This window comes from Eumetopias jubatus, unplaced genomic scaffold (assembly GCF_037043125.1).
Source record: "Eumetopias jubatus isolate StellerSeaLion01/CBP00866 unplaced genomic scaffold, mEumJub1_p1.0 scaffold_1, whole genome shotgun sequence".
NCBI lineage: Eukaryota > Metazoa > Chordata > Mammalia > Carnivora > Otariidae > Eumetopias > Eumetopias jubatus.
The window spans coordinates 80,829,383-80,843,271 of record NW_028274807.1 but is presented as its reverse complement, the minus strand read 5'-3'; the positions used below and the strand labels follow the sequence as shown (position 1 = coordinate 80,843,271).

General features: G+C 37.1%; 1 protein-coding gene across 9 annotated transcripts in view; it reads left to right on the top strand.

The window, feature by feature from the left end:
- The window catches only part of VPS8 (VPS8 subunit of CORVET complex), a 267,080-nt gene that overhangs the window by 125,119 nt on the left and 128,072 nt on the right, over positions 1 to 13,889 (top strand). For 7 of the 9 annotated variants that reach the window (XR_003608764.2, XR_003608763.2, XM_028100883.1 and 4 more), the window contains exons 29-33: positions 1,151 to 1,270; positions 2,549 to 2,605; positions 5,839 to 5,921; positions 6,664 to 6,760; positions 7,510 to 7,608. Coding sequence is in view for 7 of the 9 variants with exons in the window: in XM_028100883.1 (XP_027956684.1) it covers positions 1,151 to 1,270; positions 2,549 to 2,605; positions 5,839 to 5,921; positions 6,664 to 6,760; positions 7,510 to 7,608 (456 nt within the window). In the remaining 2 variants the exon portion in view is untranslated. The remainder of the gene's footprint in view (positions 1 to 1,150; positions 1,271 to 2,548; positions 2,606 to 5,838; positions 5,922 to 6,663; positions 6,761 to 7,509; positions 7,609 to 13,889) is intronic. The other 2 variants (XM_028100885.1, XM_028100887.1) reach the window with 2 other exon arrangements.

The following is a 13,889-nucleotide window of genomic DNA, read 5'->3' as shown; positions in this document are numbered from 1 at the left end:
TTATGTTCTTTGTGTGTGTTTTCTTTCATCCTGTCATGCCTTTCTTTCCCTTTCTCTGCCTGGCAAATTCCTAACCATTTTCCAAGACATAACTCAAATATCATCCACGAGAAACTCTTTTAGAATCCTTTCCACACTTTCAGTTTGATTAGTTGCCCCTTCTCCATGTTCATACAACACTTTATGCTACACATGGCACACTGTATGGTAATTGTTTACATGTTTCTTTTCCTGCCTGCAGTTTCCTGTAAGCAGAGACTGTGAGGATTTTTGTGTGTGTGTCGTAGTTTTAACATGACCAGAATATGTCCAGCACAATGCCTGCATGCTGGTATTTCCTATTTCTCTTCTTTATCCGTTCATCTGTTGATGGAATTTAAGCTGCTTCCATATCTTGGCCATTGTAAGTAATGCTGCAGTAAACATAGGGGTGCTATATCTTTTTGAATTAGGGTTTTTGTTTTCTTCAGATAAATTCTTAGTGTGATCCAGGAATTCCATCTCTATTTTTAATTTTTTGAGGAACCACCGTACAGTTTTCCACAGTGGCTGCACCGATTACATTCCCACCCATAGTGCATGAGTCTTTCCTTTTATTCACATCCTTGCTTAACACTTGCTATTTCTTGTCTTTCTGATACTAGCCATTCTGACGGGTGGGAGGTGGGGTACCTCATTGTGGTCTTGACTTGCATTTCCCCAATGATTAGTGATGTTGAACATCTTTTCCTGTGCCTTCAGGTTACCTTACTTTTAAACCCCAGAATGACTCCCTTCTTCCTGTGTCGGTAGGCAGCTTTTTGGTAGGGTTACTTAAATTTAATTTAAATTTAACTTTAGAAGGATTCTCTTTTAAGAATTCCAGAGGGAAACATGTTTAATATTTCTTTGAAAGCCACCTCTGGCAATTCAGTTCTCATACAAATTGTGCCTAGAAATATGCCAAAAATCACTAAAATGTTTTCCTTTCAGAATATGAAAGTAGTTTGTGCTCCTTCTCTAAAATGGCATTGAACTCAATTGTTGCACAGCCTATAAAAGAATCTTCTCATGAGTCTTCAATAATGAGGCTTCCCACCACCTTTCTAATGATATAATTTTGTGTCAAACCAGATGGTATATTGAATAAATGGTCTCTTCTGCTCACCAGGTTATGGTGGAGAATTCCGATTTTACTCCCTCACAAGTAGGGTGTCTCTTTACATTCCTTGCCCGGCAGCTTGCAAAGCCAGACAATACCTTGTTTGTAAACAGAACCCTTTTTGATCAGGTGAGTGTCTTTAATGATGAGAATTGTTTTTATTATGTTTACTGTTCATAGAAAAATTGACTGGACTATACATTTTTTAATATAATAGCCTGGTGGGTAAATATCTTATCAGGTAGGAGCCTCTTCTGGTTTTAATTTGGATTAAATTAGTTGATTTTTTTTTTTTTTTAACTTTGTGTCTGGATAGTATGATTTTGCCTAGTAACTTGCTCTCTTGGGAGTATGGCTTGTAGAGATTGGCTTATAGAAATTTTGTTCTCTGTTATTCTGTTGCTCTAAATTGCCTAGAATTCTTTGCTCAAGAATTTTTGAATTTAAGAGTTCACGGATCTCATTGGTAGCATGTCTATGATGTTGATCATCTGGAATAGAGATCACTATTAGAAAGACTGAATTTCCTTATAAATGACTTTGACTCTGAAGGTATCTCCTAATCCCAGTTAAATATCTTCTATCTATCCACAGGTGGCAAAGAAAACCCTTTTTATCTGGAGAAAGTTACCAATAATGACTAGCATTTATTGAGCACTTCATAATACCAGGTTCTGTTCCAGGGTTTTTTTGTTTGTCCTAAAGATTTTATTTATTCATTTGAGAGAGAGAGAGCACAAGCAGAGGAAGTGGCAGAGGTAGAGGTAGAGGCAGGCTCCTGGCTGAGCAGGGTGCCTGACACGGGGCTTGATCCCGGGATCATGACCTGAGCCAAAAGCAGATGCCTAACCGACTGAGCCACCCAAGCACCCCTGTTCCAGGGTTTTACATGTATGTGTTAACTCATCGCCATTGTAATGGTAGTCCTGAGATTGGTATAGTTGTTACGCTCGATTATGCAGATGAGGAAACTAAAGCCTGGAGAGGTTATGTCACTCATCCAAGTCCATACCTAATAAATGTTATTATTAGCGGTAAGTGTTGTTATTAAGTGTTAATTGAGGTTAAGACTCAAATTCAAGTGGCCTGACCCTATAAAGTCCATGCTTTGCTCGGTCCTTGGTATGAGGGATCTTAAGGTTAAGGTGTGTGGACGGCGCTGTCTTCCTGCCATGTTTCGGAACAGTAACGATAAGACAGATACATATTAAGTTGTTAACATACTTGAGCTAGCTGTGCCATGTAATAGGCCAGTCAGTGAGGAAGATACCATATATCTGTGGTGTCTGTTATGGCCAAGTGTGAATGAATTGATAATTGAAAGGGTAGGTATTGTTGTTTTCATGACTACAGTGTTACGGCATCCATGTTAATATCCAATAAAGAAAATATCTTTTCTTTGACCAGGTCCTTGAATTCCTCTGTAGTCCTGATGATGACTCCCGACACTCTGAAAGACAGCAGGTATGAACTACTGGAACTCTGCTTGCTAAAGGATGGGAAAGAGGACAGAGTAAGCTAGAAAGAACCCTTCTGTGCTAGACCTCATGAAACGTAAGGGGAAAGGTACTTGCAGTAAACTCTAATACTAAGATAGTGGCAACCAGGCAATAGTGTGGATGGTTGTTAGAGGTACATTTGTAAAGAATTTATATCAGACTAAATTCCTAGGCAGACTGGACCTGTCTTGCATCCAGCATGACACCAAAGAGAGTTACTCATCCTTCTCCATGAAGTAGCAGCAGTTGACCGCTGTTGTGTCCTGCTTTCTCCCCAGGCCATTTATCTGATACCCACTCCTAGCTGCTATGGCTCTGAACCAGAAAGCCTGCAGGATCCCCTTCAACTTTAAGGAGTGTTCTGTAGCCCCCCTGCATTAGGGTAAACATTGCTGGGGACTAGAATCCATCTGTCCCGCTAATTGCTATGAGACTGTAACTGTTTGATTACCACTTCTTTCTACTTAGGCCACTTTCTTGAGCATCTCTTCCAGGAGTAGGATTCTTTCAAAGCTTACCCACTATAACTGTGAGCACTAAGAGAGCCTGTTTAACACTGATGGCCAGAGTTTGTCAGATAAGCAAGCTACAAAATATAAGTACTTGGAGAGCTACACTGGTGTTTTTTTATGGTAATAGCGCTCAACAGCTGGAAGGTTGAGACTCAGATAAAGAACGTAGGATAGCAACAGTGACCCTTTTCTCTGCACAGCTGTGGCCCAGTGACTGCTGCAGACCTGCTTAGGGGCGAGAACAGCTGTTAAATTTTGGTTATCTCAAATTATATTGAATACAGATAATGTGGACCCCTCACTTTGCCCCTATTTCTCTCGTGGCAGGAAAAGTGAATCATGGTATGCATGGTGTTTATATAAAATGATAAACACTTTTAATATAAATAACTAAATTAAACAGAAATAAAAATCAAATCTAAACATAAAAGTCAAACTTTGAAAAGTAATCCTCGTATAGTAATGCTCTGTTTTTGGAAGTCCCCTTTGAGACTAGGTTTTTTTCCTCAACTCGTTTGAGAAATACAGAAAACTGATACAGTAAATTGCTCAAGTGCATAACTAAAATTAGAACCCACTTCCATCCCTTCTAATCCAGCACTTATGTATCGTGTATTATATATAAAAATTTGTGTCTGCACTATTTTTGAGTGTTTTCTGGTGGTATGCTGCTAAAATTTTACAGCTGGTCCCCCCGGTGTAGTTCTGATATGAATGTTGGTTGATATTTTCAGTATTTAAATGAATAAGATGAAGGCACAACAGTGAAAGCATGACAGAACTTCACACATTCATCAGTGACTTCTGTGCTCAATCAGTTCTTGAATACTAGAAAAATAATTCCTTAGTTTTTTGTGCTATTCACAGTATAATGACTACGACATGCACGCTTTTAAATTTGATTGCCTATTTCCATCACTCTCTTACCCAGGGATTGTAATTTTTTTTTTTTTTGTAAAGGGCCAAAGAGTAAAAACATTGTAGGCTTTGTGGGGCACATGGGCTCTGTGTCACATAACTCTTCTTTTTGTTTGTTTTACACCCCTTTAAAAATACAGCAACACTTGATTTTTACAGCATTTGCTAATTTCCATAGTGTAAGTACTCCCCTCATGGCTGATTTCAGCCTACCAACATGATGTTACTAAACATAGAACTGGGAAGAGATGCCACACCCTTATATAATATTTCCACCCAAAGATGCAGTAACTAACCTCAAGAGCATACATAGTAAAATGTAGTAAAATAATTAGGAAGTGGTGAGTTTTGCATATTAATTACTTTTTAAAATTTTAGTTATTATTTAACAATTGCTGTGCTCAACATCTGGCTTACACAATTCCTGAAAATATAACAGCTCTGTTCAGTTGGTAAGACTGACTTCAGCAATGACATTTCTATTATGTTATTCCAAACTGAGGCTCCCAAGAGATGGGTTCACTCCATAGTTCTATATAACAGTACATTATAGTGCTCAAAATGGACTGAATTAGGGTTCTGAAAAGTAAAGTATGGATAGGTTTCATTTCTTCTCCCCCTTTTTGTCTTTCTTTAACTTGAAAGTAATCAGTTTCCTGTGTTAGAAAAATACTGTGTTAAATGGTTTCCTGAAGTTCTGGAAGGGACATGTTACTTTGGATCTTGAACTTAAATATAAGAGAAAGCTTCCTCATATTGTTCTAGTGACTATGCAATGATTCTGTTATCTTTTGAGGTTTATTTAAAAATATTGATGATTCAGTCTCAACATCCTAATCACTTTTGTAGTCTTCTGCTTGGTGTGGTAAAAATTAATTATATGAACCCCAGTGTTTTTGTTTGTTTTTATGGTAAAATATATATACCATAAAATTTATTTTAACCATTTTAAGTGTCTATTTCAGTGGCTTTAAGTGTATCTCATTGTTGGGCAACCATCATCACCGTCCATCTTCAGACCTTTATCTTCCTGAATTGAAACTCTGTACCCATTGCCACCTTCCTCAGCCCCTGACAGCTACCATTCTACTTTCTGTCTCTGTGAATTTGACTACTTTGGGTTCTTCATATAAATGGAATCAAATGGTATTTGTCCTTTTGTGACTGGCTTATTTTACTTAGCATGTTTTTAAGGTTCATCCATGTTATAGCATGTGTCAGTTTCATTCCCTTCTAAGGCTGAATAATATTCCATTATATGCATATACTATATTTTGTATATCCATTCCTCCATTGGTGGACATTTGGGTTGTTTCCACCTTTTGGCTCTTGTGGATAATGCTGCTGTAAGAAACCCCAATGTTTAAGTAGAGAAATTAACGTGTAAACATGGATACTACCTGTGGACAATAGATTTTAAAGAACCGTGAGACATAAAAGGCACCAGATAAATATGTGGACATTTTTGGCTTAGTGGAGGGTTAATTAGATATTCTAATAAGGCTTTATTTACAAACACTGTGGCATTCCTTCCATGTTTGAAAAATAGAGCCATTTATCTTTTTATAAGACTTAATTACAGTATCATCCTCATTATAATAGTAGTCTTCTGGTACCTCATACAGGGGAAAGCCAAGCCAAAACATCAACTAATAAGACCAAAAAAAAAAAAAAAGTTACGGTTTGTGTGGCTGAATGGACTCTTAACAGAGCTAGTAAATAAAAGTGGATTCCAGAGTGTTTTTACTTGTTTGTTTTAAATATTCAGGTCCTTTTAGAATTGCTTCAGGCTGGAGGCATAGTTCAGTTTGAAGAGAGTCGGCTCATCCGAATGGCAGAAAAAGCAGAATTGTAAGTGGTTTTTAAGTTATGCATTAGTTCCCATATACTAAGTTACACTTCTCTAACTGGAAGCCAGTTGATGCATTGCCAATTTTTAATTAAGAAAGCTATATGCAAATTACAACAAAAAACCTAAATGCAAAAGTTTTTGTCTTTCAAGTCTAGAAATTAAGTAACATTTGCAGAAATTAACACTGAGTAAATTTGAAGTGCTTGTACATTTGTTTTAGTATGAAAATGAAATAACAGTCTTATGATTTATAATTTAGTTTTATTTACTTAAAAGTTCCACTATTTTATAGATTTTTGAGTCACTTATTCATACATATTCTAAACAGTGCAGAATTTAACATACCAAATAAGATAACAATATGTTAACACTATTACTTTTCTCATTTGTTGAATATTTCATTTGACATATTTAATTCTGAACAGAGAAACATCACATAGTTAATTGATAACTCATATATTAACTGTTTCTATGTAACACATTGTTGCTTTAACATTTATTTTGTACCCAGCTTTTAAATTTCTTATAAACATAATACTCATGTTCAGCATTTTAAACCTGTATTTAGAGGAATTGCAGATACTCCTCTCCCTTAGATACTATAACTTCATTTCACAGTAGAAATCACACCTACTATATTCATTTTTCCTAATACTAACCTCTGTAAGCAAACTTCTTGAAACAATAAGCTAATAACTGCCTGCCTGTCAGTACTCTTAAGTTTTTCCTTTTATGTTCTAGCTATCAAATTTGCGAGTTTATGTATGAACGAGAACACCAATATGACAAAATAATTGATTGCTACTTACGTGACCCACTAAGGGAGGTGAGCTGTGAGGTGCTTTACCCTTTTTTCTTACTCAGTCCTCCCTTCCCCTTATTGAGTAGAAATAACTATTAAGTAGGTATAACTATTCAGTAGAAATGTTGGGACATGTGTTTGCTGATTCAAGGTTTTCTTCATTTATACACCAGGTTTTTATCAAGTGCCTCCTATTAGCCAAGTGCATACTGATCATTAAAACAGATATATTTGCTACAACTTTAGAACTTCTAGTTTAGTGATGGAGACTGACAGTAAGGAAACCAAATACTTAATTACAGGTGTGATGAGTGAAGAGAAAATGGATGCAACTTGAGGAGATATTGGGGAAACTGACTTCTGCAGAGCAGCCAGGGAAGGTGACATAGAGACTGAGTTTTGGAATTTGAGGTGAAGCCAGTCAAGCAAAGAGCCAGCAAAAAAGTTTTCCAGGATAGGGACAAGGATGGTAGAGAAGGGCAGAGTGATGTGAGATGAAGTTAGGAATGGGGATAGGGTCCACCAAAGATAAAAGTGTATGATATTCCCTCATTTGGTTAGTGAAATTGAGACCAAAATTAATTGGAATGGATTTGGAACTTCCAAGAGTGTACCCTAAACATTAAACTCATTCTCTTTAGTGTTAGTTTTCTAGCAGTTTAACTATCTACAAATGGTTTACCATCTCCAAATAATAGATAATTACCAAGACTGGTACAGATAGTGGATAGTGACTATTGCTTGAGTGAATGAATGAATAAGTTGTATTGTCTCGTGTTCTTCAGGAAGAAGTCTTTAACTACATTCACAATATCTTATCCATTCCTGGACACAGTGCAGAGGAGAAGCAGTCTGTATGGCAGAAAGCAATGGATCATATAGAGGTGCTGATTCAATAAAACTTGTTAAATTTCCCCATTTGTATGGATAGCTCCCAAATTAAGTGTATGCTAACTAAGTAATGGCAGGTGTCATATTAAGTTGATCTACTTGAGGATTAACATCTTTTTCAGATTATTTCACCTTATATATGTATTCATAAAGTCCATGTCCTATACAATTTATTATATCGTGACTTCTGAAAAGAACCCAAGTTCAGTCAGCCGGATGACAAACTGGGTTATTAGTGGGTGTTTAGAACCTTAGAATGACTCTGAGAGTAGTATTGGTCTTCCCCCCTAAAATGTGATAGGGAGCCATTCACCCCAATCACCCAATGGAATTTTACAAACAGTACTCTAATGCATTGTTCTCTCTCCTGTGTAACAGAGCGATGATTCTGATTTTGTTTATGCATGCTGTGTTACAAGAATACAGGAGTTGACTTTGGAGCAAGAACTTTTTTTAAAAAACAAGCTTATAGATGCCTAAATGGAGAGACTAATACATGTGTGATGAACATGTGATCACAGCGCATTCTAAAGAGGGGCCCCAAAATCAGTCCTCACATTAGTTTCCTTAGATTCATCATGTACATTGCAACAGAGTTAGCAGTTTTTTGAATCTATTCTGTTTTATGGATCACTAATAATTGAAAAAAAAAAGTGTAAGGAAAGATGCTGAGGTAATACTAGTTTTGGAGATAACAGATCTACAAAGTTTTTCTCCTTGTAGCAAGGATCAGCTGATGGGGGAACTTCTGGTGATGGGTTTAGAGATGTGGTGAAAGATAAGTGATTATTCAGTATCTTTAAAAAAATGTTATACATATGGAAAATGATAAAAAAGGATGAGTTCTGAAACTTTGAGGAAACATTGCTTGTTACGTGAATTCTTTGTTCTAGTTCCTGACGGTTTTAAAGTTTAGAGAGATGAGAAATGTGCACAGCATCTTGTGTGAAACATGCGCTGTGAAGGGTAGGGCAGTCTGTCACCAGATAGGTGGTCTGAAGTAATTGCTACGCTTTTTCGTCTGTAGGATTGAGAACATACATGTTATTTAACGTTACCCTGTTCCTGCTAACAAGATGAATATATCTTGGTGGAAAGAACCCAAGAAAACCTTTCTCGATTTTCATTTGTATCTTTTTTCCTTTAATCATTTTGTATTCTTTTTCCTTTCATCAGTCCCTTTGTCTCCATAGTCGCATTATGGCTTCGTATTCATTTCACTTCATCTGCATTATGCAGTGGTTTGAGCACATGGACTCCAGACATCCGAAAATGAAGCTATGTCTCTGCATAATGTGAAACATGATGAATTAATCAATGAGTAAACAAATGACTCAGCAGAAAACCCCTACTGGAGAAACAAGAAGTGTTTTTGCTGCACAACAATTATTTCTGCTGATTGTTTTCCCCACATCTGCACATTTTTTCACCTTGAACTTTTTAGTATCTCTTAAGGCCACAATTACAAATATATAGACTTTTTGTTGAAGAACTTCTGTGGCTTCAGTAATGTGAATAAAATCAACGTTCAGTGTGTAGAGGGGCAAAAGTACTCAGAATCTTCTGACAGACACAGTGTGTAGATTAGTGGTTCTTAACACTTTGGGGGTTATAGACCTCTTATGAGAATCTAATGAAAGATTTGGGCCCATGGTGCATAATATTGTGCATGTACACAGCTACCTAATTTTGTTTATAATTTCAGGGATCCACAGACCGCCTAAAAGCTATTCTTAGTTTGGGTCTGTGGATTCCAGGTAAAGAATCTCTAGTTTCAATGGTTTTTCCAATATGGACAAAACATGTTTCATTAAATTTTTAAAAATATTTTTTATTTTGGGGCGCCTGGGAGGCTTAGTCAATGGAGCATACGACTCTTGTTTCTGGCTCAAACCGTGGTCTCAGGTTCAGAGATGGAGCCCTGTGCTGGGCTCTGTGCTCAGCAGGGAATCTGCTTGAGATTCTCTCCCTCCCTCCTCCCCCCAACACCGCTCATACACATGTGCACACACTCTCTCCCTAATAAATAAATAAATCTTTAAAATATTTTTCATTTTGAGGGGCGCCTGGGTGGCTCAGATGGTTGGGCGTCTGCCTTCGGCTCAGGTCATGATCCCAGGGTCCTGGGATCGAGCCCCATGTCTTCTGGCTCCTGGCTTGGCGGGGAGCCTGCTTCTCCCTCGCCCTCTGCCTGTCCCCTGCGCATGCTCTCGCTCTCTCTTTGTATCTCTCTGTCTCAAATGAATAAATAAAATCTTTAAAAATATATATATATATATTTTGAAATATAGAAAACATCCCCAAAAGTGCATAAAACAAATGTGCCGTTTAATAACACATTTAAAAAAGCAAACATCCTAGGCCCAGATCAAGAAATCGAGTTATTTCCAATACCCCAGACTCTTTTTGTGTATCCTTTCCTGATCACATTCTCTTGCCTTCCCTAATATGCCCAGGATCCTCGTTTTTCTGTTACTTTCCTGCCTTTCTATATATATACTGCTACTTCATATGCCTACATCTCTAAAACGACGTTTGTTTTGCCTTTTTCTGAACTTTACATAAATGAAGTTCTACTCTTTGAAGTTTGTATATTTTGTTGCAGGTAGCTGTGGTTCATTTTAATTCTTGTGTAGTATTCCATTTTACAATTATATTAAAATTTATTCATTTTTACTGTTAGTGAACATTTCTATTATTTCTAATTTTTGGCTATTAAAAGAAATCAATCCATGAGCATTCTTTTTTTGTTTTTTTTTTTAAGATTTTATTTATTTGTCCGAGAGAGACTGAGCAAGCAGGGGAAGTGGGAGGCAGGCCCCCCGCTGAGCAAGGAGCCCGATGCAGAACTTGATCTCAGGACTCTGGGATCATGATCTGAGCTGAAGGCAGACACTGAACCAACTGACCCACCCAGGCATCCCCATCCATGATCATACTTACACATGCATCTTAAGCACAGCATTTCTTGAGGGCAGTCTAGCATTACAGCATCAGCTGAGAATTTGATAGAAAGGCAGTTTCAGGGGCACCTCGGTGGCTCAGTGGTTAAGCGTCTGCCTTCGGCTCAGGTCATGATCTCAGGGTGCTGGGATCGAGCCCCCCGTATCGGGCTCCTTGCTTGGCGGGAAGCCTGCTTCTCCCTCTCCCACACCCCTTGCTTGTGTTCCCTCTCTCGCTGTGTCTCTCTCTGTCAAATAAATAAATAAAATCTTAAAAAAAAAAAAAAAAGGCAGTTTCAGTCTTCGCTTCAGACCTAGTCAATCTGAAACTCTGGAGGTGGACCCAGCGGTATGGTTAAGTAGGCCCTCCAGGTGATTTTGATGCATGCTAACATTTGATAATCTCTTCTCTAGGGGCATATAATTGCCAGTTAATTGAGATAAATACATTAAACTTCACCAGATGCCTGCATTGTATGAGATTTTCCATTAGCTCTGTATCCTTGGTAGACTTCAAAATTTTGCCAATCTAGTGCATGTATGATATTTTATTATGTTTGAAATTTACATACCCTTAATTACTAATGAGATTGATAATCTTATTTATTGGCCATTTAAATTCCCTTTCTGTGATGTGCTTGTTGAAGTATTTTGCCTATTTTTCTATTAGAATGTCTCTTGTACTTACTGATTTATAGGAGTTCATCATGTATCCTGGATGTTAGTCTTTTTTCAGTGATAATATGTTGTGGATGTCTTCCACTCTGTGGCTTTTTTCAGTGGTTCTTTTTAAGAAAAGTTCTTTTTTTTTTTTAAGTAGTCAAATCATCAATTTTTTCCTTCTCTACTAAAGGAGAAATTCTCCTATATTATTATCTAAAAGCTTTCTTGTTTATTTTGTTTTTGTCTTTGAATTTTAGGTCCGCTTGAAAGCAGTTTTTGTACATGGTATAAGAGTGGTGTCCAATTAATTTTCAAAGTATGGATGTCCAGTTTTCCCAGCAACAGTTATTTTAAAAAGTTGCCTTTCCCCATTGCTTGGCAGTGCTACTTTGTCATAAGCATATCAAGGATCTATACGTTTGATCTGTTTTTCAGCACTCTGTCCGGCTTTACTGTTTTGTCTCTCTCTGCATCAATGCCACACTACTAAATACTGTTGTTTTATAATCTTGAAGAGAGTATTGGTTATTCTTGACCTTTTATACTTTTATTTATTTTTAAATTTTAATTTTAATATAGTTAACATACCGTGTTATGTTACTTTCACGTGTACAGTACAGTGATTCTACAATTCTACACATTACTCAGTGCTCATCGTGTAAGTGTACACTTACTTCTCTTCCCCTGTTTTACCCGTCCTTCCACCCTCATTCCCCCTGGTAGCCAGCAGTTCTCCATAGTTAAGAGTCTGTGTTTTTGGTTTGTCTCCTTTCTCCTTTGTTTTGTTTCTTAAATTCCACATATGAGTGAAATCAGTCATATGGTATTTGTCCTTCTCTGACTGACTTATTTCACTTCACTTAGCATTATACTCTCTAGCTCCATTCATGTTGTTGCAAATGGCAAGATTTTGTTCTTTTTATGACTGAGTAATATTCCATTGTGTATATATACATAACTTGACTGTTGTAAATAATGCTGCAGTAAACACAGCAGTGCATATATCTTTTCAAATTAGTGTTTTCATATTCTTTGGGTAAATACCCAGTAGTGGAATTACTGGATCATATGGTAGCTCTATTTTTAATTTTTTTAAAGATTTTATTTGAGAGAGAGCAAGAGCGAGAGGGATCACAGAGGAAGAGGGTGAGGGAGAAGCACACTCAACCAGTGAGCGGAGAGCCAGATGCAGGGCTCAGTCCCAGGACCTGGAGATCATGACCTGAGCCACCCAGGCGCCCCTATTTTTAATTTTTTGAGGAACTTACACACTGTTTGCCACATCAGTTTGCATTCCCAACCACAGTGCATGAGGGTTCCTTTTTCTTCACATCCTCACCCACACTTGTTTCTTGTGCTTTTTGATTTCAGCCATTCTGACAAGTGTGGGGTGATACCTCATTGTAGTTTTGATTTGCATTTTCCTGATGATAAGTGACGTTGAGCAACTTTTCATGTATCTGTGTGCCATCTGTATGTCATCTTTGCAGAAATGTCTGTTCGTGTCTTCTGCCCATTTTTAATTGGATTATTTGGTTTTTTTAGTGTTGAGTTATATAATTCTTTATGTACTTTTGATACTAATCCTTTATTGGATAGGTCATTTGCAAATATCTTTCCCATTCCGTAGTATGTCTTTTAGTTTTGTTGTTGATTGTTTCCTTTGCTGTACAGAAGCTTATTATTTTGATGTAGTCCCAATAGCTTATTTTTGCTTTTATTTCCCTTGCCTCAGGAGACATATCTAGGAAAATGTTACTTACAGCCGATGTCAGAGAAATTACCTCCTGGGCTCTCTTTTAGGACTTCTATGGTTTTACGTCTCACGTTTAGGTCCTTAATCCATTTTGAGTTTATTTTTGTGTATGATGTAAGAAAGTGGCCCAGTTTTATTCTTTTGCATGTTGCTGTCCAGTTTTCCCAGCACCATTTGTTGAAGAGGCTTTTTCCCATTGGACATTCTTACCTCCCTTGTCTAAGAGTAATTGACCGTGTAATCATGGGTTTATTTCTGGGCTCTCTGTTCTGTGTCTGTTTTTGTGCCAGTACTGTACTGTTTTGATGACTACAGCTTTGTAGTATATCTTGAAATCTAGGATTGTGATGCCTCCAGTTTTGTTCTTCTTCAGGTCTTTTGTGCTTTCATACAAATTTTAGGATTATTTGTTCTAGTTCTATGAAAAATGCTATTGGTATTTTGATACGGAGTGCATTAAATCTGTAGATTGCTTTGGGTAGTATGGACATTTTAACAATATTGGTACTCCCAGTCCATGAATGTGTAATATCTTTCCATTTGTTTTTGTCATCTTCAGTTTCTTTTATCAGTGTGTTAAAGTTTTCAGGGTACAGACCTTTTACCTACTTGGTCAAATTTATTCCTAGGTATTTTATTATTTTGGGTGCAGTTGTAAATGAGATTGTTTTCTTAATTTCTCCTTCTGCCACTTCATTATTAGTGTGTAGAAATGCAGTGGACTTCTATGTATTGATTTTATATCCTGTGACCTTACTGAATTCATTTATCAATTCTAGTAGTCTTTTGGTGGAGTCTTTAGGGTTTTCTATATGTGGTATCATGTCATCTGCAAATATGTTACCTCTACACCTACTTTGTTGAGGGTTTTTATCATGAACAGATGTTTTACTTTATCAAATGCTTTTTCTAC